This window comes from Pipistrellus hanaki (genome assembly GCF_964339955.1).
Source record: "Pipistrellus hanaki genome assembly, contig: scaffold_39, whole genome shotgun sequence".
NCBI classification, from domain to species: Eukaryota; Metazoa; Chordata; class Mammalia; order Chiroptera; family Vespertilionidae; genus Pipistrellus; species Pipistrellus hanaki.
In genome coordinates this window covers 943564-965450 of record NW_028182294.1, presented here as the reverse complement: position 1 = coordinate 965450, position 21887 = coordinate 943564, and the positions used below count along the sequence as shown (strand labels likewise).

General features: G+C 66.8%; 1 protein-coding gene across 6 annotated transcripts in view; it reads left to right on the top strand.

The window, feature by feature from the left end:
• SHANK2 (SH3 and multiple ankyrin repeat domains 2) overlaps positions 1-21887 on the top strand; it is a 90825-nt gene that overhangs the window by 53216 nt on the left and 15722 nt on the right. For 5 of the 6 annotated variants that reach the window (XM_084907016.1, XM_084907018.1, XM_084907017.1 and 2 more), the window contains exons 8-9: positions 19960-20095; positions 20904-20984. In XM_084907016.1, coding sequence (XP_084763142.1) covers positions 19960-20095; positions 20904-20984 — 217 coding nt within the window. The remainder of the gene's footprint in view (positions 1-19959; positions 20096-20903; positions 20985-21887) is intronic. The other variant, XM_084907019.1, reaches the window with a different exon arrangement.

The window sequence follows — 21887 nt, the reverse complement described above, 5'->3', positions numbered from 1 at the left end:
GGCGGCCTCGATGCCGGACCGGACACGGCCCTTGGTAGATGGGTCCCATGCCCCTCTCACCCTAACCCACCTCCCCTCTTGGGCTGCCCCATCCCCAAGGGGGTACCCCACCTCCGTTGGAGGCCTTGATCTGTTCTCCCGCCTCTTGTGAATGGAGGTGAGCCTGGCAGCCTCGTTGCTCAGGGTTCAGGAGCACAGGGGGTGCCGTGAGCTTCATGCCTCGTCCCCTCCTGGGGTGACGGAAGCGGGGTCCCCGGGACCGGGAAGTGACGGCAGGTCCTCTGTCACGAAGCCCCACCAGCTGTTTGCCAGGGTCTCTCAGGGGCGGGCTCTGCCGGCATCGATGAGGTCATTGACAGGATCTCCTCGGTGGACCAGAGGGTGACTGACTCCCTCACCCTGACGTGTCCCCACGGCTTTTAGCTGGGACTGCAGGCCCGTCGAGTGAAACTTCCTGCCGGAGCCGCGGCACCGTGCACGCAGGCCGAGTGAGCGGCCACTCTCTCCCGCGCCGTCCATGCCGTGTGAGGGCGGCGCTCGGATCCCAGGCTGCACGGGGGTTACGGATGCCGTGTCTCCCAGCCCACGGCAGCCCTGCTCCTGCCCCTCCACCCGGCACTTCGAGTGAGGGCCCCGCGGGGGCTGAAGGGCCCGGGGAACCTCAGTCTCTGCCCTGGCGTCGCCCGCTGGCTGACAGTGGCTTCCCTCCCCCCTCTGGGCGCCTGCCCCTCCCCACCGTCTTCCCCACCAGCATCACCTCGATTCAAAGAGTGAGAAACTCAGTTGTGTTTTCCTAAGCCCTTTCCTTCATGTAGAGTCACCACCAGTCACCGTGTCTGCCGAGTGCTGGGACAATGGCATCCCGCCGGTGGCCACGCCCCCGGGAGGCCGCGTCTCCGGGCCGCGCGTGGACGGGCGTGGGCAGTGTTCTGTCGTCCGCGGGGTTCTCCAAATAGCCCACGTGTAGGTTTTCATCACCTGAAGGAGGGCCCTGCGTCGGCCTCGGGCACGTGCCAGCCCGCCTCTCCCTCTTCCCCTCTCTCCTCCCCTCCCCCCACCCCCCCGAGCCGGCTCAGCATGGAGCCCGGGGTCGCTCCGTCCACTCCACTCCGTCCACTCCGCTCCAGTAGAGACAAACCGCGTTGGAGCGCTCCCCGGAGCAGAGTGAGCCTCCCTCTTCAAAGGCATAAATAATTCATTTTTAAGCTCGGGGATCTAATCAGTCCGCTTTCGTGTATTGTTAATCCTCACCTGAGGGTGTTGCCAATGACCTTTAGAGAGTGGATGAGAGAGGGAGAGACAGACAGAAACGCCCCGACCAGGGCCCGGGCCGGGAGGAGCCTGTGGCTGCATGCCCTTGACCGGAATCGAACCCGGACCTCTTGACCCGCAAGCCGACACTATCCACTGAGCAGCCAACTGGGCTAACAGGCCAGCTTTCCCTGTGACTCTGAGACGCCCTCCCCCTCTGAGTGATGTGTGTGTGGACCCTGGCGATCAGTACACTCCAGGCTTCCGCCCCCAGGGCTCTGGAGTGGGTGCAGAAGCCGGAGCTCAGAGGACCTGCCCGTCCTGCCTGCATCTGTGTGCACAGCCCTGTGGGCTCACCCGCAAGCACCCCCCCTACTTCCTCCCCCCACCCCCCCCCACCTCTGACCCACCCCCCAGCCCATCCCCCACCATCATTGACCGGCTGCCTCCTGCATGCCCCCCACTGGGGATCGAGCCTGCAACTCTGGCCTGTGCCCTGACCAGGAATCGAACCGTGACCTCCTGGTTCATAGGTTGACTATCAGCCACTGAGCCACACTGGCCGGGCAAGATGTTGGCATTTTTAGAAAAATATATTTTATTGACTTTTACAGAGAGGAAGGGAGGATAGTTAGAAACATCGATGAGAGAGAAACATCATCAGCTGCCTCCTGCACCCCCTTCACCAGGGATCTGCCCGCAACCAAGGTACATGCCCTTGACCGGAATTGAACCTGGGACCCTTCAGTCTGCAGCCCGACGCTCTATCCACTGAGCCAAACTGGTCAGGGCGAGATGTTGGCATTTTAAAGGGCACGTGTGGCCGTCAGGGTGGCCTGGGTCGGGCGCAGTGGCCGGCAGCAGTGCCGTGGCGAGGGTCACACTCCAGGGCTGCAGGGCTGCCCACGTCGTCCTCACTGTGTGCGTTTTGTACACGCGCACGGCCCACTTTCCCCATGGCTGGCCGTCACCCAGGGTGAAGTGAACTGTGGGAACTGGCGTGTGGGCTGGCTAAGCCCGGCGGGGGGCGGGAGGGGTCTCAGGCCACCTGCAACCCCCTCCGTGGCCACACCAGCCTCAGGGGGGAGGGATGACCCTGTGTGGGCCAGAAAAGGGAAACTGGGGACCAGCCCAAAAGTGGAGAGAACCCACAGTGCTGGAATTCCGGTCCGATGGAGGGCTGAGTGCCTGCCCAGCCCCTGCCACCTCCCTGGCCTCCAGGCCTCCGGGGTCCCCAGACACAAACCGGGGTGGGCTGAAGAGCGAGGACCGGGAGGCTAGCTCCTTGCTGCCCCCTGTGGCCTGTGGGGGTCACGGCACGGCTGGGGGTCTGCTTTCTCCCTCCCAGCACCCAGACCCCTGCCTGCCCCGTGGCAGCAGCCGTGTTCCTGCTCCTCCGAGAGCCTGGGGCCACGGGCAGGAGCGCCCTGGAGCGTGTGCAGAGCCCGAGGCAGGAGTGGGCCAGGAGACGTGTGCTCAGTGGGCCTGGCACACGGTGCTGCTGGGGGTGTTTTCTGTTGCCAGCTGAGTTGTGACTCTCGGCAACCGTCTCCTAGCAACCGTGGGTGCGGGGTACCCAGCTCCCTGGGATGGGAGGCTGGGCAGAGGCTGCTGGGGAGGAGATCCAGGCAGCGCTGGAGGGAGGGGGGCCCGGAAACCCTGGGCTCTGTAGGCGGGCAGGGGTCCACTGAGACCCCCAGCTCCCCTCTGTCCCGGCGGTCGCCGTGGGGGGGACAAGCAGGGACTCCTCTTCCTCCATCACGCCTCCCTCTCTGTGTGCGTTTTGTACACGCGCACGGCCCACTTCCCCATTTCACACAAAGGCCTTTCATTCCACTTCCTGGTTTTGCTGGCGCACAGCTGGGCTGGGGCAACTTCCCGCAGAGCCGGGAGGTGTGGGCACGGGCAGCTGAGGGGCCTGGGGTGAAGGCATGTGAGCACCCACAGTGCGGACCCTGGCAGGTGCCCTGACCGGGGCCTCTGTTTCCCCATCTGTGAAGCGGGAGGGTCTGTGCAGGGAACAGCTCACCTGAGCTAGAGTCTGCCCTCGCCTCTGCTCCCAGAATGCCCGCCCAACAGCAGCGTGTTTGTTGGCCTGGGGCTTCGGCCACCAGACAGCCTAACAGTGCGGAGGGGACGGGCCAGGGACCCGGCGGGGGGCTGGGCAGCTTGGGGAGGTGGAGAGGGCTGGGCTGACCTGTCCTGGAGCCAGGAAGTGTGCGGCTCAGGATCCAGCATCTGCAGGAAGCAGACTGGGTTCAGCAAGAGGGCCTGCAGGTGTGAGTGGGGCTGTAGGGGTGAGTGGGCTGGCAGGTGTGAGTGGGGCTGTAGGTGTGAGTGGGGCTGTAGGTGTGAGTGGGGCTGGCAGGTGTGAGTGGGGGCTGTAGGTGTGAGTGGGACCGGCAGGTGTGAGTGGGGCCAGCAGGTGTGAGTGGGGCTGTAGGTGTGAGTGGGGCCTGCAGGTGTGAGTGGGGCCGGCAGGTGTGAGTGGGGCCGGCAGGTGAGTGGGGCTGTAGGTGTGAGTGGGGCCTGCAGTTGTGAGTGGGGCCGGCAGGTGTGAGTGGGGCCGGCAGGTGAGTGGGGCTGTAGGTGTGAGTGGGGCCTGCAGTTGTGAGTGGGGCTGTAGGTGTGAGTGGGGCCTGCAGGTGTGAGTGGGGCCGGCAGGTTTGAGTGGGGCTGGCAGGTGTGAGTGGGGCTGTAGGTGTGAGTGGGGCCAGCAGTTGTGAGTGGCCCCGGCAACCCTGGCCCCACCCAGTGGGCTTGTGTGGGAGCTGAGGCTGCAGAGAGAGGCCCATTCCCAAGACCCTCACTGGTCCCAATGCTGAGCACAGGTGGGTGCGCGTGGCCGTCCGCAGGGCCGTACAGTCACCCCTTCTGCAGCCCGGACACTGCGGTCAGAGGAGGGAGGTGGCTGGCCCAGCGCCCAGTGCTCAGAGGAGCCGAGCTGTGACCCAGAGCCACCTCCAGCCCCACGGGGCCTCCTAGGAGCCAGGTTTTCAGTCGGTCGGTCACCGACCCAGGCCACCACGAGAGGCCCACCTGCCCCGTCAGCGCACAGGGAGCACGCTCTCGGGGAGCCGGTCCGCAGTGAGGCACCGCCTGCAGATGCTCAGCGGGCGCTGTGCTCTGCCTGCGCGGGAAGCTGTGAACAGACGGTGGAAGGGGTGGGAGGAGGATGTGGGGAGTCGGCCAGGCAGGTGCAAAGGCCCCGGGGCAGGCCTGGCCACTTCCTGCCAGTGCGTCTGAGAGGCACCCAACCCCAACCCCTTGTAATCTGTTTGGGGACCCTGGCCCTCTGTCCCCCCCACACCCTGAGACTCCGAATGAGGGCCTCAGGAGGGAGGACGCGGTGGGTCACGTCAGAGGGACTGTTCAGACCTCACAGTGCCCCCGCCTGGGCGCTTCCTGCAGAGGAGGTGGGGTGAAGCCCCGGGAGCAGTGGCTGCGCCTCCCTCAAATCCAGCTCCGACTGGGGGCTGTTGTGGGGCCTGCGGACAGTCTGGCTGCCTCAGGGTGTGGGCCAGGGCTGCGCCTGCCTTTGGGGGGTGGGGGTAGTTGGGGGGTCAGGGCAGGAGAGTAGATGGGAGGTGGGTGCCACCCAGGCTCCCTGGTCCCTCTGCTCTGGCGCCAGGAGGCCCCGCAGGAAGGGGCTGGGATCCGCCTGGGGCTGGCTCTGGGCAGTGGCCCAGGGGCCCGCAGCCGCTCCTGTCGCCCTCGCCTCCTTCCGCCTCGGGGGGCCGCCCTGAAGCCACCGCGCGGTAATTGGAGTGGAAGTCGCTAAAAATAAGGCAGCGGAGGCCCGGGGCCATTAAGGACTCGGCGGGAGTTCATGCCGGCAGGCGCCGTGGCCGCTCATCGCCAGGGTGGGCCCCGCAGCCCGGGGGAGCTCAAGCGCTCGGTGTTTGACCTAAAAACGAGCCGTGACCTGGGGGCCCTCCCGGCCCCTCGAGCGGCAGGCACATGGAGGCTCCACTCCCCGGTGCCCCGAGGCTCTGGTCCTCCCTGCCCGTGTGCCCACCCGAGGGTGCAGTGCAGACAGGGGTTACATGAGGGGCCGGAGCCAGACCACCGGGGCTGGAGTGCCACCGGCACCCGTGCCAGCAGGTCCTCAGCCTCGCTGGGCCTCGGGCCGTCCTGCGGTGGGGACGATGGTGGCCTGTGAGCATGCAGCACATGGACTGCTTTGTGCAGACGTTAGCATGTTCCGTTTGTATCTTCGTAGGTGCAATGTGTGACAGTCCCCGTGTCCTGTGCAGCAGGGTCACCTTCCTTACACAGTGGCATGCCCACCGTGCCCACAGAATGGGCCATCACGGTGCCACACCCGGAGGCCCTCTCACAGAGAGAGAGAGAGCAGAGGGGCCCGCCCCGAGGCACTGAGCGCACAGAGGACAGAGGGCCGGCCCCCGGGCTCCGGGTTGGCACAGCCAGGGAGCCATGCCAGCCTTGTGGGGTGCCCGCCGCTCCTCCCTGGGCTCCGCCTCCTCGGGGTGCCTTCTCCCCCAGCGCCCCCCGCCCCCCTCGGTGCCATCAGTGCGTCGTGCTGCACTCAGTTACGTGTTTGCACAAGGAATTTTGGCGTCGTCTCTCTCCCTGACTCTGAGCTGGCCGCTGACCACCACGGCCTGCTCACAGCCTCCAGTGCCCTCGTGGGTCCCTGTCTGTCCCCTGGGGCCAGGGAGGCTCCACGGGGCCGAGGCTCTGACATCCCCTCACCTGCCCGTGTGAAAACAGGAAACAAATGAGAGTGAGATGACGCCATCCGTCCCGATCGCAGGCTTCCAGTTCCCCTGGCTCCGCTCCGGCTCCGGCTCCGGCTGCGGCTCCCGGCCTCCCTCCTCCGGGGAAGCCCTCGGCCTCGCCTGGGAGCGGGGTTCCCACTTAATTGCAAATGGAGATGAGATCGTATCGAGGGCCCTTGTCCTCACTTGAGAGAATCCTGTGGCGTTTCTCCGGGGCCAGCTAATTACCTTAATCGACGTCCTGGCAGGCCGGTTCCCTGGGTAACGCTTCCCTCACGCGTGGCCGGTGTGAACGTGGCCAAGTTCCCGCTACGCTGCCCTCGGGGGCCTGCCTCCAGGTTCACGCAGACTTGTCCCGTCTCAGACCCCCTCTGCCCTGAGCACAGGCCAGTGCAGCCTCACAGCCCCAGCTGGTGCTCCCTCCATCTCCCTTCCCCCTCCCCTCTCCCTTTCCCTCCTGCTCCCCCTCCCCCTTTCTCTCCCCCTTCCCCTCCCCCTCTCCCTCCTGCTTCCCCTTCCCCTTCCCCTCCCCTCTCTTCTCCTCTCTCCCCCCTCCCCCTCTGCCTTTCCCTTCCCCTCTCCCTCCCCTCCCCATCTCCCCCCACCCTCCCGCACCCTGACAGGGTCCCACCACATGGCTTGTGGTTTCTTCTGGAACCTTCTGCAGACGCCCCATTCCTGGATGCCGAGGGCGGGAAGCCCAGGGGACAGGGAATTAGTGCGACCCGCAGCCCTCGGGCTGGGGCTTCTGGGAGCTCACCTGGGGGCCGCTGAGGAAGGACCACGCACGCGCCCGGCGGCCAAGAACAGCAGGCTTACCCGCTCGGGGCCCAGTGGCCGGTTCCTCCCAAGGTCCCTGGCGACCCTCGTATCGTGACTGTGTCACCCCGGCCCCAGCCCCTCCACAGGTCCTCCTCCCTGCAGGTCTCCGTGGTCCCTGCTCACGGGACCAGCCCGCTGCAGCAACCCCTCCTTCCCACCAGGTCTCCTCTGAGATTCGGGCGGGGGGGGGGGCTGGCTTCTGGGGCAGGACTGAGGCCTGGGTGGGCCAGTTCCCGTCCTCCCCTCCCTGCTCCTCATTTCCTCACTGGGGTGCGGGCTGGGAGTCCCGGCAGAGTGGTTCGGGGCCGCGGGTTCAGTCACAGAGCAGGTGGCCGGGCGGAGAGGGCCCCCCAGGCTGGGCCCCCCCAGGTCAGACGACCTCTGGGCCTCGGAAGCCGCACCTCAGAGACACACGCTGGTCTCAGAGCCAGCCTCGGCCGCTTTATAAATAAACGGGTGGATCGCACGTTGCCCAGATGGCGCTGGGTATTTTTAACACACGGAGCAGCTCAGCTGGGGGCGTGGGGCGGGGGGAGCTGGCTCGGGGCGGCAGGGCACGGGGCTCAGCCCTCGGCCGCCCACAGGTGCTCCAAGGTCGCCTGCTCCGTGCGGGGCCACTGAGGGCCGGCCTGCGCCCCTGCGGGGGAGGAGGGGGGGAGGGTCCTCACTCAGCCTCTCTCCTCTGGAGCCCAGGGCTCCCCGGGTGTGGCCCCTCCCCCCGCCCCAGCCCCGGAGCAGGAAGTGGGGGGCGGGTGTGGTGTCCCCAGCAAAGTGGCTCCCTAGAGAGAACCCACCCCCAGGCTCAGAGCCCTTCTTGTCATCGTTTGTTCACGTTTTAAGAAATATATGTTTTTGCCGAAACTGGTTTGGCTCAGTGATAGAGCGCGGTCTGCGGACTGAAAGGTCCCAGGTTCAATTCCGGTCAAGAGCATGTACATTGGCTGCGGGCACATCCCCGGTGGGGGGTGTGCAAGAGGCAGCTGGTCAATGTTTCTCTCTCATCAGCGTTTCTAGCTCTCTATCTCTCTCTCCCTTCCTCTCTGTAAATCAATAAAAAATACATTAAAAAAAAAGAAATATATGTTTTTATTGATTTTAGAGAGAGGGAGAGGGAGATAGAAATGACGAGAATCACTGATCGGCGGCCTCCTGCACACCCCACACCAGGCACGCCCCACACCAGGCCTGTGCTCTGACCCAGAATCGAACCCTGACCTCCTGGTTTCTAGGTCAACTCAGCCACAGCCATGCCAAGTTCACGTTTTAAATGTTTCATCGGAATGACCATGAACCACTGGAAATGTCCAACTGGTGGCATTTGGCATGCCAGTGGCCCCCACCCTTGTCTAGTTCCAGAACATTCCCATCATCCCACACTGAACCCCCTACCTATCGGGAGCCCCTCCCACCCTGTCCCTCCTGCCAGGCCCAGCAGCACGCTGGACGCCCTGCCCCGTCTCTATGGAGCCACGAGGCCAGACAGTGTGGTCCTGCGAGAGGCTCCTCCCCTGGGCGGGCTAGAGGGCACCCACATTGTAGCGGGAGGTTCACGCCTTTCCTAGGGGCAGGGGCAGGGGTGGGGCGGAGGGCAGCTCGCTCGGGGGGTGGGGGGTGGCGGAGAGGAGAGCCACACACACAGGACAGTGTCTCGGGTGGGAAGTGGGATGTGGTCGAGGAAGGTGAGCGTGGAGGGCGGTGGTGGGCGCACTGTGTCCCCTGAGTTCCTGCGGGGAAGCCCTGCCCCCGTGAGGGGATTTGGAGGCGGGAGGGGTTAGATGAGGCCAGGAGGATGGGGCCCCAGTGACGGGATTAGTGCCCTTTGTAAGGAGGACTAGGACAAGCTCAGAGCTCTGCCTTGGCCATGGAGGACATGCCGGAGCCGCTCTCCAGGGAAGGGCTCTCACGGGACTGACGGCTGGCACCCCGATGATCTCAGACTCCCAGCTGGGACCGTGACACGCGTGTGTTTTAAGCTGTTGCCTGAGGGTCGCAGGCAACTCCAGGGGGTTGAGGCCCGCCCAGTCCTCGCTGAATGACTGAGCTGCCCTCCCTCCAAGGCCTTGGGGGGTCCGGAGTGGGTGTGGGAGCTGCCAAGGCCCTAGAGTTTGTTTTGTTTTTGTTTTGTTTGTTTTTCGGGAAAAGCACAGTCAACGCGCCTCTGGAGCAGGGCCTGCCGAGCCCAGGGCTGTTCTGCCTGCGATTCTCTGGGACTCACCTGGGATCACCTGGGGTTAACTTTGATTTGCCTGGGATCACCTGAGATTTACCTGGGACTCACCTGGGACTTACCGGGATTTCCCTGAGATCACCTGATCGCCTGGGACTTTCCTGCGATCATCTGGGATTAACTGATTTACCTGCAGTTTGCCTACGATCACCTGGGACCAACTGGGATCACCTGGGATCGTTGCGCCAGCTGCGCTGTGGGTTGGGTCCCAACTCTGCGTTTTTCTTCTCTGACTCCCTTTTCCAACCCATCCAAGTTCTGGGCCTTCTTTTCCCGCCTCTGTCTTTCCTGTGGAAAGCTAACATCGCGAGGGCCGAGCACGCTCTCCTCCAGGCGAAGGTCCTGCCCCCAGGACCCGCCTGGTTTCCGTAGGTCTTTCCCCGAAACGGCCTCATCCTCACACGCACTTTTCCTAACGGCCCACGGAGAGCACAGCCACGTGGGCAGACACGGTTTCCCGTGACCCTGACGGCTGCTCAGATTCCCCGCCCGCCGCCCGCCCCGTCCACTGTGGGGTGTGCTGTGACAGTGACGTGTGGACGCTCCCTAGGGTCCCTGCGTCCCTGGCCCGGCCGGCGGCCTCGCTGGGCTCCAGGCCCATCTGCCTGCGCGGTGATAGGGGCCGGGGAGTCCGTGTCACGTGTGCGAGGACCAGGAAGAGGCCAGGCAGCGGTTTCCTGGCCCAGCCGGCCGAGGCCCGTCGGGTGCGGGAGCGGGTGGCTCTGTGGTGGTGCCGAGGCCCGAGGCGCAGAGGAAGAGCCCGGAGTGCAGTCGCCCTGGCGACGGGGCGAGGCTGGGGTGGCGCAGGGGTCCCCCGTTACTCTGTGTTAGCCGCAGCAGTGCATTCTGGGGCAGCGTGCTCCCCAGCGGCTGCGGCTGCCCTCGCCCTTCTCCCGGGAGGAGGCCAGCACGGGAACGGGAAGGAGAGGCTTTTCCAATGCTCGGCGTCACGTGGCCGTCCTGCCAGCTGGTTTCCATGGAGATGTTGCTACAGCCCAGCAATAGATGCCGCAGCACCCGCACCCCCGCCACGTGCGCTCGGCCGGCCACATCGGAGCCTCCGCCAGGTCCCCATGGAGACCCGTGCCCACGCCGCCAGCTCCGAGCGGCCGGCAGCCCGGGACAGCCTGTGCCGCCGGCTCCGCCTCAGGAGCGAGACCAGACAGGCCAGCAGCCTCCGAGGGCAGCCCACGCCCCGGTGCCCCGTTCCCCCCAGCACACACCCCGGAGCCCCGTCCCTCCCCCATTTCCCCGTCCCCCCGGCCCACACCCTGGAGCCCTGTCCCTCCCCCGTACCCCGTCCCCCACACCCCATTTCCCCGTCCCCCCAGCCCACACCCCAGAGCCCCGTCCCTCCCCCGTGCCCCGTCCCCCACACCCCATTTCCCCGTCCCCCCAGCCCACACCCCAGAGCCCCGTCCCTCCCCCATTTCCCCGTCCCCCCGGCCCACACCCCAGAGCCCCGTCCCTCCCCCGTGCCCCGTCCCCCACACCCCATTTCCCCGTCCCCCCGGCCCACACCCTGGAGCCCTGTCCCTCCCTCGTGCCCCGTCCCCCAAACCCCATTTCCCCGTCCCCCCAGCCCACACCCCGGTGCCCCGTCCCCCCCCAGCCCACACCCCGGTGCCCCGTCCCTCCCCCGTGTCCCTGTCGCCCAGTAGCCCATGCCCCGGTGCCCCATTCCCCCCAGCCCACACCCTGTGCCCCATCCCCCCCAGCTCATGCCCCGGTGCTCTGTCCCCCACAGCCCACGCCCTGGTGCCCCATACACCCACAGCCCACACCCCGGTGCCCCGTCCCTCCTCTGTGCCCTGTCCCCCACACCCCATTTCCCTGTTGCCCCATAGCCCACACTCCGGTTCCCCGTCCCCCGCAGCCCACACCTGCAGGAATCCCCTCAGATTCAGTTTAGCCCTGGCCAGTCGGCTCAGTGGATAGAGCATCAGCCTTGAGGACTGAAGGGACCCAGGTTCAATTCCGGTCAGGGCACATGCCTGGGTTGCGGGCTCAATCCCCTATGTGGGGCATGCTGGAAGCAGCAGATCAATGTTTCTCTCTCTCTCCCTGGTCCCTTCCTCTCTGAAATCAGTAAAAGTATATGTTTTTTAAAAATACAAAGTTGGGGCAGCACCCTAGCAGAAAGGCCCAAACAAAGCATGCACTGGAGGGGATCCGGCTAAAACTGAGGGGTAAACTGAGGCAGGACCTCGTGGGGTTGGGCAGGTACTTGAGGTCCCAGACCAGAGGGGCTGGCTGAGTGCTCCATCCGTGCCCACGGTGCATGGCCCTGCCAGGGCCCTGGCCCGCAGGGGATGGACTCGCCAGGATTCGGAGGTCTGGGCCGGCGGAAGAGGCACATCTGGGCAGAGCCTGGGCACCGGCTGGTGGCGGAGGGCCCGGCACGGAGAGGGGTGAGCCCAGCCTCGGGAGCGTCCCGCTGCCCGTCCTCAGCCCAGGGCCTCAGGGCCAGCGCTGACTCAGCACTCTCTCCAGAACTGTTTTACCCTCGTCTAAGGATGTGTTTATGGATTTGAGAGAGAGAGAAGGGGGTGGGGGGAGAGAGACATTGACGTGAGAGGGAAACATTGGTCTGTTGCCTCAAACTAGGGATCAAACCTGCAACCTGGGTACATGCCCTAACCTCCGGGGAACCAGACCATAGCCTTTCATATGCATAGGACAGAGCACCAGAGCCACCCCTTGAGCAGCCCGGCCAGGCCCCACCGCCAGAGCTGTGACCCTTGACCCAGGAACATGGGCAGGGCCGCTGGGAGGCCGCTTCTGCATCCTGGTCCCTCTCAGTTTCTTCCTGCTGAGCCTCCTTCCCGCCAGGACAGCCCCTCGAGTGGCCTCCGCAGTCCCACGTGATGATGTGTTTTCCGAAGAGCTTTGTGGAGGTGTCATTGATGTGCAGAGAGCTTCATGTGTGTAACGTGTGTGACTACATGAGCTGTGACATGCACCCTGTGAAACCATGAGCGAGTTTCAGAGCACAAACACCTCCATGGCTTCAAGGCTTCCCGTGCCATGTGACCCCTGCTCCACCCCACCCACCGCCCCGCTGCTCCGCTTCCGGCTGCCTCAGACCCGATCGTGCTGCCGAGAATTTCCCGTGGATGGTGGATGGGGCCATGCTGTCTGCGCTCTTTTGGGGTTTGGTCTCTTCCTCGGTGTGATCATTTCAAGACTGCTGGTACCCACCATGCCTGCCTCCGTATTCCTGAGGGTGTTCCATTGTGGCATGTGCCATGGGGCAGGGGGACCCCTCCCGCATCCCAGCCCTGGAGAGACGGCTACCACCTTCCCCAGAAGAGCCAGTAGAAAACCCCAGGCAAGATGTTGATTGGCCAGACTCAGTCACATGATCGTCCTTAAACCAATCACTGCCACCTGGGATGTGGGAAGCTCTGATTGGCCAGGATGGGTCATGTGAGCTCAGGACCATAGAAGGCATGTCCTGTCGTGGACAGTGTTGAGGGACCTCGTGGGGAACCCGCAGCAGGAGGGGGCGGTGGCTCGGCACAAGGGGAGCTGCCAGGCACTCAGAGCAAGAGCCGCGATGCCACCGCCACCTCCCCTTCTCCCTCCTGGGTCTCCCTCGGGGCAGCTGGGCAGGGCCCGGGAGTTCCCGCTGTGCCCTCACAGGGACTCCCCTGCCCCCCTTTCCGCTGCAGCTCTGGGGTCAGTCAGGGAGGCCCTGCCACCCGCCTGGACTCCAGAGGAGATGCAGGTGCCGCCTCTGGGAGCCCCACAGCCTCCCGCTCAGCCCACACCTGCCGGGCAGAGGCTGCTGTCCTCTCTGCCCGCACCTGCCGGGCAGAGGCTGCTGACAGGGAGGGCCGGGTGCCCTCCAGGCTCAGAGGGGAGATGGAGCCTGGGCCTGGGCCCCAAGCTAGTGGCTTCGTGCTTCCTCGGGGACGGTGCGGCCACTGCCCAGCTCAGCCCCAGTGGTCAGCAGCTCTCTCCAGGCTTCCCAGGCGGCTGGTGCCCAGCTGGCGCCAGGGGCAGGAAGGAGGAAAGGGGGACATGCCACACAAGGTGCCCTGTGCTGCCTTCACTGCCCCCAGAACCGGCTCCACCCCTCGGCCTGAGCTCTGCCCAGGACCCTCTCTTCCCGAAGAGAAGGCACCGTCCCCTCCAGGAGAGCAGGGAGGGGAGGGGGAGGAGGGAGAGGAGGAAGAGGAGGGAGAGGAGGGAGGGGAGGAAGAGGAGAGAGAGGAGAGAAGGGAGAGGGGGGAGGAAGAGGAGAGAAGGGAGAGGAGGGAGGGGAGGGAGAGGAGGGGGGAAGGGGAGGAGAGAGAGGTGTGGGGGAGGGGGAGGAGAGAGAGGAGAGAAGGGAGAGGAGGGAGAGGAGGGGGAGGAGGGGGGAGGGGGGAGGAGAGAAGGGAGAGGACGGGGAGGAGGGGGAGGAGGGGGAGGAGGAAGGGCCAGCGGCAGGCGCTGCCATGGGAGGAGGCGCTGCCATGGGAGGAGGCGGCGGGCGGGGCGGCCTCCGGACAGATGGCTGTCTCCGGGTGAAGGGCTTTGGGGAGCCAAGTGCGCTCTCCCCGCGAGGGTTCCCCTTCCGGCCGCCCCAGGCGCCTGCCTCCTGGACTCAGACTCTCCAGTGTTTTCTAAGTTACTGGACAGAGAGCCCCGAGGAGCTGAGGGAGCTGAGGGGGAGGGAGGGCAGCCCAGCGGCGGCGGGGGAGGCGGGGGCACAGAGGAGGTGGGAGGCAGCGCGGAGGAGGCCAGCTTCCAGGCTCCCCTGTGCCCAGGCCCCTCCCGCCACGTCACAGACCGGCCCAGCCAGGGTGGCGCCGTCCGGCCCATGGGGGGCCTGCCTGCAGCTTGGCGGTCTCCCCATCTCCCTCTGGCCTGTCTCCCCGCCTGTTCTGGTGTGAGCAGCCCTGCCCGCCCTCCAAGCCGCTTGGGCTGGGAAATGCTGCTCAGCAGCCTCCGGCCATCCCACGGCTGGGAGGGCCACGGCCGGGAGGGCCACGGCCGGGAGGCCCACGGCCGGGAGGGCCACGGCTGGGAGCCCCCACGGCCGGGAGGGCCACGGCTGGGAGGGCCCAGGGCTGGGAGGGCCCACGGCTGGCCTGCTCCCGGTCCTGTGGCGGAAAGTCACCGTCCTCCCGGGGCCGCCTGCGGTGTGTGCACGCTGGCGCCTCTGCGTGTCCCTCTCTCCCCTGAGGCCACCTGTCGGGGGCAGGAGGGCTGCTGGGCCATTGCAAGTTACCCAGCCGCCTCCTCACTTAAGTCGTGTGAGTCCCGGCTGCCATGGCTTTAGGGCGACACCCCACGCAGTGTCCACGCCGCTTCATCCACAGCCGCCAAGACGGGGGCAGGCGGGACGTCCCTCCGCGGTGCGGGGCCGCAGGCAGGTCCATGCTGACGGGGAGGTCACGGGGACAAAGGGGAACCAGGCCTGGCCGGCGGCTCAGTGGTGAGCGCATCGCCCGCGCACTGAGGGTCCTGTTCGCTTCCTGGTGAGGGGCGGTGCTGTGAGCGGGACGGTGAGGCCGTGAGCGGGACGGTGAGGCTGTGAGCGGTGAGCGGTGGGTGCGTAACGGTGAGGCTGTGAGCGGCGGTGAGGCTGTGAGCGGGACTGCGAGGCTGTGAGCGGTGAGCGGGACGGTGAGGGTGTGAGCGGCGGTGAGGCTGTGAGCGGGACGTTACACGTCTGTTCAAACAGCCCTGAGGCCGTGACTGTGGGCTCCAGCTGTAACATGTGTCACACACAGGTGATCACAACAGGGCTGTGTCCCCTCCGCCCCTGAGTCCACCTACTGAGGCCATAGGGCTCCCCGCCCCCCAACCCTCCCACCTCCCCACCCCCCCACCCCGGTTCCTCAGAGCTCCTGAGGACGGGCGCTGCAGCTGGCCCCGGGGAGGGCTGGTACCGTAGGACAGATGGGCCCTTCTGTGAGGAGTGAGGACACGGGACACAGGGCCACGGGGACCGGGAGGAGACGGTGTCCACACGCCCAGGACAGGGGCCTCGTGACCAGCCTGCAGGACCGGCAGGGACTGTCAGTGGCTGCAGCTGCCCAGGACGCTCACACAGACATGGCACCGGGTCCCGGAGGAGGTCGGGGTGTCCCAGAGGAGGTCGGGGGCCCAGATCCTGGGAACCGGGTCCCAGAGGAGGTCCGGGGGCCCAGGTGGAGGTCGGGCCCCAGATCGTCCCACTGGGCTGGCTGGCCCCTCGCTCGTTGTCATGCTGAACCCTGCCCCCCCGCCCCCCCGCCCCCCCGCCCACATGTCCAGCCACAGGCGTGATGGAGCGAGAGTCCGCACGGCCCACGGTGCCCGCGCCTGCCCGCTCCTCCCGCCAGCAGGGGGAAATACCTCCCGATGCTCAGGGAAACCTGGTGTCCCCTCCCCGGAGCAGAGCGCTCCCGTTTGCGTTGGGATTAATTTCTCAGCCGCTGCCTTTGAGCGGAAACACTTGATGAGTCGCTCCTGTGACGGGGGCCGGGCGGGCGAATCCAGCCATCCATCTCCCCGCTCAGCGCAGAGCGGCCCGGCCTCCACCACTGGGACGGGCATGGGGCCTCATGCGCTCCTGGTGGGGAGACCGCAGTGGAGGGTGCCTCCTGGGACTCCGCTGGGCCCCAACCCGCAGACCCTGTGGCCGGGCCAGCGCTGGACACGCCCAGCCACGTTGGTGCGCCCTCCTCCCGGGAACGGCCGCCGTAGTCCCTGGTCCCACAGCTGTACCCTGGACACCCTCCCACCCACCGTCCGCTCAGCCCGGCCCTGTCCCCTCCCAGCCCCGGGGCCAGAGGTCTGAACTCAGTGTCAGTGCTGCCCCCTCCCCCCGGCAGAGGCCCTCGTGGAGGAATTGCTGTGGGGTGAATAGTGTCCCCAAACCCACGGTCAAAACCCTAGGCCCCCTGAGCCTCAGGCTGTGGTCACTGGGGAACGGCCGTGGGAGGCGGGCCTGGCGTGGTGGACACTGTGGAGTAGGCTGGGCCTGAGGTGGAGGAGGGTGCCCGCAGGCCAGGGAAGGTGAGGGCCCCGTAGTGCCAGGCCTCCGGCTCCCTCAGCCCTGCCCATCCCTCCTGCGCTCTGAGGCCGGTGACCGCTGCCCAGCCGCCCCAGAAAGCTCACTGGCTGGACGCTGGCCACGGGGTCGTCTCAGATCCCAGACCCCATGTGGTCGGTCCATCCTGTATTGTCTCTGTCCCGTGTGCTCTGTCCAGTCCCGTGTGGTTGGTCCATCCCGTGTGGTCTGTCTGTCCTGTGTGGTCGGTCCATCCGTGTGGTCTGTCTGTCCTGTGTGGTCTGTCTGTCCCGTGTGGTCGGTCCATCCGTGTGGTATGTCCAGTGTGGTGGGTCTGTCCCGTGTGGTGGGTCCATCCCGTGTGGTCTGTCTGTCCCGTGTGGTATGTCTGGTGTGGTGGGTCTGTCCCGTGTGGTCGGTCCATCCCGTGTGGTCGGTCTATCCGTGTAGTATGTCCAGTGTGGTCGGTCTGTCCTGTGTGGTCAGCAGGGGTGTCCGTGGGTGGGGTCGGTGCTGGTGAGCAGGAGGCGGTGAGGGACGCGCAGATGTCATACCTTCACGCTGGTCTCGTTGCTTCTCCCCCGTTTGCTCCTCCCGTGGACATGCGTCTGAGCAGTGCCGAGAGGTCACGGCCGAGCTCCAGGCCTGGTTCCTCTTTGTCTCCCGGGAGCTCTAGGTCCCGGCACAAGGCGGCGTCTGGGGGGCTAGTCTGTGAAGGCCTGTGCGTCCCATTCCCTCCCGCGGCGGCTCCTGGCGTCCCCCACCCCCACCCCCACCTGCTGCTGGGAAGGGGCGGCCCTTCCTGCTGGCCCCCCTCTGCTTCTCGGGGAGCACGCTGTGGGGGAGAGGCTGTGTCTGAAGGTGGAACATGCCCGGCGTCCGTTTGTCCTGCCTCGTGCTGTCTGTTGGGCCTTTGTGTCGCCCACATTTTAGGGTGCATCTGTGCCGTGTTCGCCCACCGGCTGGGACGGGCCCGCTCGGAGGGCAGAGCCCGGAACAGACTGCGAGGAGCGCAGAGGCCGGTGCGCGGGGGAACGGGGAGAAACGCTGCTCACACCCAGTGAGCCCAGAGGCGCCCGCGTCCTCACAGAGAGAACACGGGGCTTCAAGACAGGACAGCAACCTGACAGGGGAGGGGGCTCGGGGGTGGAGTTGACCTTTGAACCAGAGGTCAAGGTTTAATTCCCAGTTGGGGCACATGCCCAGGTGGGGGTTCCATCCCAGTGTGGGGCTCAGGAGGCAACTGATCCGTGATTCTCTCTTCACTGAAGCTTCTAGTTCTCTCCCCCCTCTCCCTTCCCCTCTGAAATAAAAAAAAAAAAACTATATATTTTTTTAAGTGTCAAACAGGAGTGAACAGATCCCTTGTAACAAACCCAGAAAGGAGAGGAATGAGCCCTCCCCCAGCACGTCCTGCCCGCAGGCTTTGGGCCCAGCTCCGCCCGCAGGGGCCCTGAGCACTGGCCACCAGGGGGCAGCCTGGAGATCGGAGACCCCTCACTGACCACCAGGGGGCAGCCCGGAGAGCAGAGATCCCTCACTGGCCACCAGGGGGCAGCCTGGAGATCGGGGGGCCCTCACTGTGGCAGCTGAGCCGCCCACGCTGTCCTGGGTCTGGAGGCGGAAGCCGGCGGAGCCTGAGGTGCCAGGCCACATTGCCAGGGCCCGGCCCTCGGAGCCGCCCTCCCACCCGGAGCCTGCGGGCGCCTTTTAAACTACATCCGAGCTCTCGGGGTACCCTGTGCGCCCGGGGCTCCGAGTTAGGGTGCCTTTCCGGACTTCCTTGTCCTCAGCTGCAGGAGAGTTAGGCTGTGAGCCTCCACCTTCCCGCCCCCCTCACCTTTCCCAGCCAGGCTGCAGGCGAAGCTGTTCTCAAACAGGCAAAGGGGGGGGCTCCCAACGCCCGCACACTCCTCTCACCGAGAAGCTGCTGGAGAAGTCCTTACCGGAAATGAGGTTTTGAAAAATAGATGCGTGGGGCCTCCCAACACCAAGATCAGGAGGAAACCCATGGTGACAGGGACGGGGACGCAGGCCGGAGCCCCCGGGCCCGCTGCCGTCCGGAGCAGGCGGCTCGGCAGCAGCTCCTCACCATGACCGTGGCCCCGGCGCGCCCGGGGCTGGAGCCGCATCCGCGCCCCAAAGGCGGCAGGTCCAGTGCCCGGCCGGGTGGGGCACACACCAGGCTGTGGGTGACCCCGATGGTGCGTGAGGAGCCGGCAGACCGAAGGTCCTCTCGCTCTCCTTCTCCCACCCCTCCTCTCTCTAACTCAGTAGAAACAGCCTCGGGTGAGGATTTTTTTAGAAAAGAAGGCAAACAACAAACTCGCGTGTATTTAAAGATTTGAGAAGATTTACATAACGAGGACGTGTTTGGATCTGGGTTTGTTAAGTACGTCGAAAATTAAACCAATAAACAGATTACTCCGCTCCAGAGAACCGGAATGTGCGGAGAGGCACAGCAGCCGTGTGCATCCGTGTCGTTAAGCAGCTATTCACGTCGTGATGTAACCGGAACGTGGATCTCGTTAGTTATAACTGTGACTGGAAGACGCCAGCACGGGAAGTGGGGGGGTGGGGGGGTGAAGGAAGAGGCTGACCTGGTGGCTTGGACCTCCCAGCGGACGCCCGGCGGGCGATGTGGCGGTTGTCACGTGGGGGAGGGGGTGGCATCCAGTGGGCAGAACCCAGGGACCTGCTGGGCCCTCTAAGCAACGCGCCCGCTGGTCGCCGTGGCAGCCTGCCCGCTTGAGGACCTGAGCACTGCCCTCCCCACAGCCGGGCGTCCCCAGGTGACACCCAAAATCCAGACACCGAGCGGCGCAGGGTTGGGATGGGAGAGGCGGACTGACGCGGAGGGCGGCTGCACCGGGCGGGGCGGGGCGGGTGGTGGCCCTGCGGGCAGGGGAGCTGGGCACTGTCTCTGGACTGAGTGCGTTCCACGTTTTCAATGAGGGTTCTGTGGGGCAGAGGGCTGCGGGGGGCGGGCATCTCGGCCCTCGGACGCTCCCGGGCCGGGTGGGCACGGCGTGGTTCCCGCCCTCGCTGGGACCCCGTGCCTCGCAGCCGGCCCAGCAGGGCCTGCGTGGGGCACACGGCGCCCCTGAAAGCATGAGATGCCAGCCTAGGCGCCGAGGAGCCGTGAGCACCCTGTCAGCCCCGGGTTCGTCCCCGACGGCCGTTGGGAGATCGGAGCTGAATGCTCGGTTCGCCGAGCGGCTGGGGAGTCACGCATGGCGCTGCGCGTGCCACCCGCCCCACCACGCGGGGAGGAGCGTGGAGCTGAGCGTCCGTCCTGGGCCTGCCCGTTCCTGTGGCACAGGGTCCCCTTGCCCCTTGCCCACCCCTCTCGTAGGAGGGTATTTATAAGCATTGAGGCACGCGCCCTTGGCACCTCTGCCCGCCCTGCCACGCGCTCCTGGCACCAGGCCGTGGGTCCTGCAGCCACCACGCCCAGCTCTGGGGGGCTCCATGGAGCTTCTTGACTTGGCCGATGAGGAGGAGGACGCCAGGCGGGGGCAATGGGTGTGTGCAGGCCACCGCCCCACACGGCTGTGCAGCCGCCCCTCTGCCCGGGAACAGGGCACACGTGTCCTCAGGGGCAGGGAGGCAGCTGGGACGGGGCTCCATTCCCGTGGCCGGTGAATGCAGGCGGACCTCCTGCCCCACCTCCCGGGAGGCGGGAGAAGGGGCGGCGGGGGAGGGGCGTGTCCCCGGATGCGTGTTCCCAGCCCGGGAAGCAGGTGCACGTCCTGGCTCCTCTGAGCCGCGGCGTCGGCTGCCCCGTGAACACTCCGTGGATCCGAGAGCCCAGTGGGCGCTGCCAGAGGACTCAGCCCGGCTCCGGCCCCCCCCCCGCACCCCCCCTGTGCCCCCAGGAGGGCGCCGTCGGCCTCGGCCGCTCTCTCACAGCCGTGTCCCCGCAGGTGAACAGCGAGAACGTGGTGAAGGTCGGGCACCGGCAGGTGGTGAACATGATCCGCCAGGGAGGGAACCACCTGGTCCTCAAGGTGGTCACGGTCACCAGGAGCCTGGACCCCGATGACACCACCAGGAAGAAAGGTGGGTGCCCCTCCCCCGCCGTAACCCCGAGAGCCGGGCCCACCTGCTCCGGGAGCCGGCAGAGCAGCCGGGAGCGGGGTTTGGAGGTGACCTGGGAGCTGGCCCCGGCAGTGGTGGCCTGGCTCCTGTCCGACTGACTGGCCACGGGGCCCGCTGTTTGCAAAGGTGGCTGCCCCCGGGATCCGGGCGCACCCCCCTCCCGAGGGAGGCGGCAGGGGGAGCCCCAGGCAGGCCCGGTATGGCCCAGGTCGCCAACAGGGATGGAGCTGGGGACACGCATTGTCCTGCCCGCAGCCCTGCGTTCCCACCCACCCACTGAGAGCCCTCCGCTGGGCAGGGCCCATGCCTCGCAGCAGGGAGGGCTGCCTGGAGGCGGCAGCCTGCGGGGTGAGGGGGTGAGGAGAGCTGCTTGGGGGGCACCAGGGGCCAGCTCCCAGGCTTCCTCTAAAGGAGGCTGGGGGGGCATGGGCACCCTGAGGCCTGCCCTGCGGAGGGACGAGGAGCACCCCAGCCTGTGGAGCCTCCCCGCAGCGGGCGGGGCAGCCAAGGGCCAAGGCTGCAGACCCGCCGACCCCGTTAGTCACTGGGGGCACAAACCTCCCGGCCCAGCGGGCGGCCGGGCGGCCGGGCCCCCACCGACAAGCGGGCAGGCCCGAGCGCCAGGGCTGCTGGGCGAGTGCCGAGGGGGGAGGCGGCCCTCGCTGACCTCACGGGGAGTCTGAGGCCGGCAGCCTCCCGGGGTCCGGAGGCTGGGGTGGCGGCCTCGCAGCCGGGCGCTCACGCCGGGCTCTCTCCTGTCCGCCCCCAGCGCCCCCGCCTCCCAAGCGCGCTCCGACCACGGCGCTCACGCTGCGCTCCAAGTCCATGACCTCGGAGCTGGAGGAGCTGGGTAAGAGCCCGGCGCCCGCCCTGCCGCGCCCACGCCGGGTCCGCATCGCGCCTGCGGCTTCGGGGTGGGCTCCTTGGTTGGGCCTCTTCCTGGTCCATCTAACGTTGTTTTGTTTTGAATTTCTGGGCCTCTCTCCAGTGGATAAAGGTAAGCTGCCCGCTGTGTCCGCACCACCGGAGCCCGCGGCCTCATGCAGGGCTCCCGCCAGCAGCTCCGCCCGGGGGCCCTGTGGGAGGCGGTGGGGTGGCCTCCGGGTGCGCTGCCCCCGGGTTAGGGAGCCCCTGGCGCCTGCGTGAACGGCCTCTCGGCCCCACGGGCGGGAAGGTGGCAGAGCAGGTGGCCGTGCGCCCAGCGGACCAAGCTGACCGCTGAGACGCGGGTGCCCAGAGCTGGCGCCATGTCCGTCGTGCTGGGGCGTCGCCTCGCAGCCTGGAGACACGTGGCGAGGAGGGACGTGACCCCCAGAGATGGCGGCCGGGGGTGCTCTCTGCGGAGCGGGAAGAGGCGGTGCAGGAGGGGCAGGTCCCTGAGCCAGCAGCCCCGCAGGCCCAGCCCTGGCGGGGGGCGGGGGGGCGGTCTAAGCTCCAGGCAGCGTCTGCCTGGGCATCGCTCCCCCTCGCCCCTGCCTCCCAGGAACTCATCCCTCTGACCTCTCGCCGCTGGGAGGGTCTCAGCCACTTTGTCCATTCGTGGGGGGCCCGAGGGGGCAGGTGGACCAGCCGTGCCGGCCGCACCCCTCACACCCCCGAGTGTCCCAGGAAAGAGCGAGTCTGCTGGCACCCATCACCCCGCCCAGAGCCAGCGCTCCCCGGAGGCCCCTCCCCCACCCTGTCCATCCGGGCAAGACCCCCAGAGACAGCGCTGTCCCTGTGGCACCCGGTGGGCGACCGTGCGGTGAGGCCC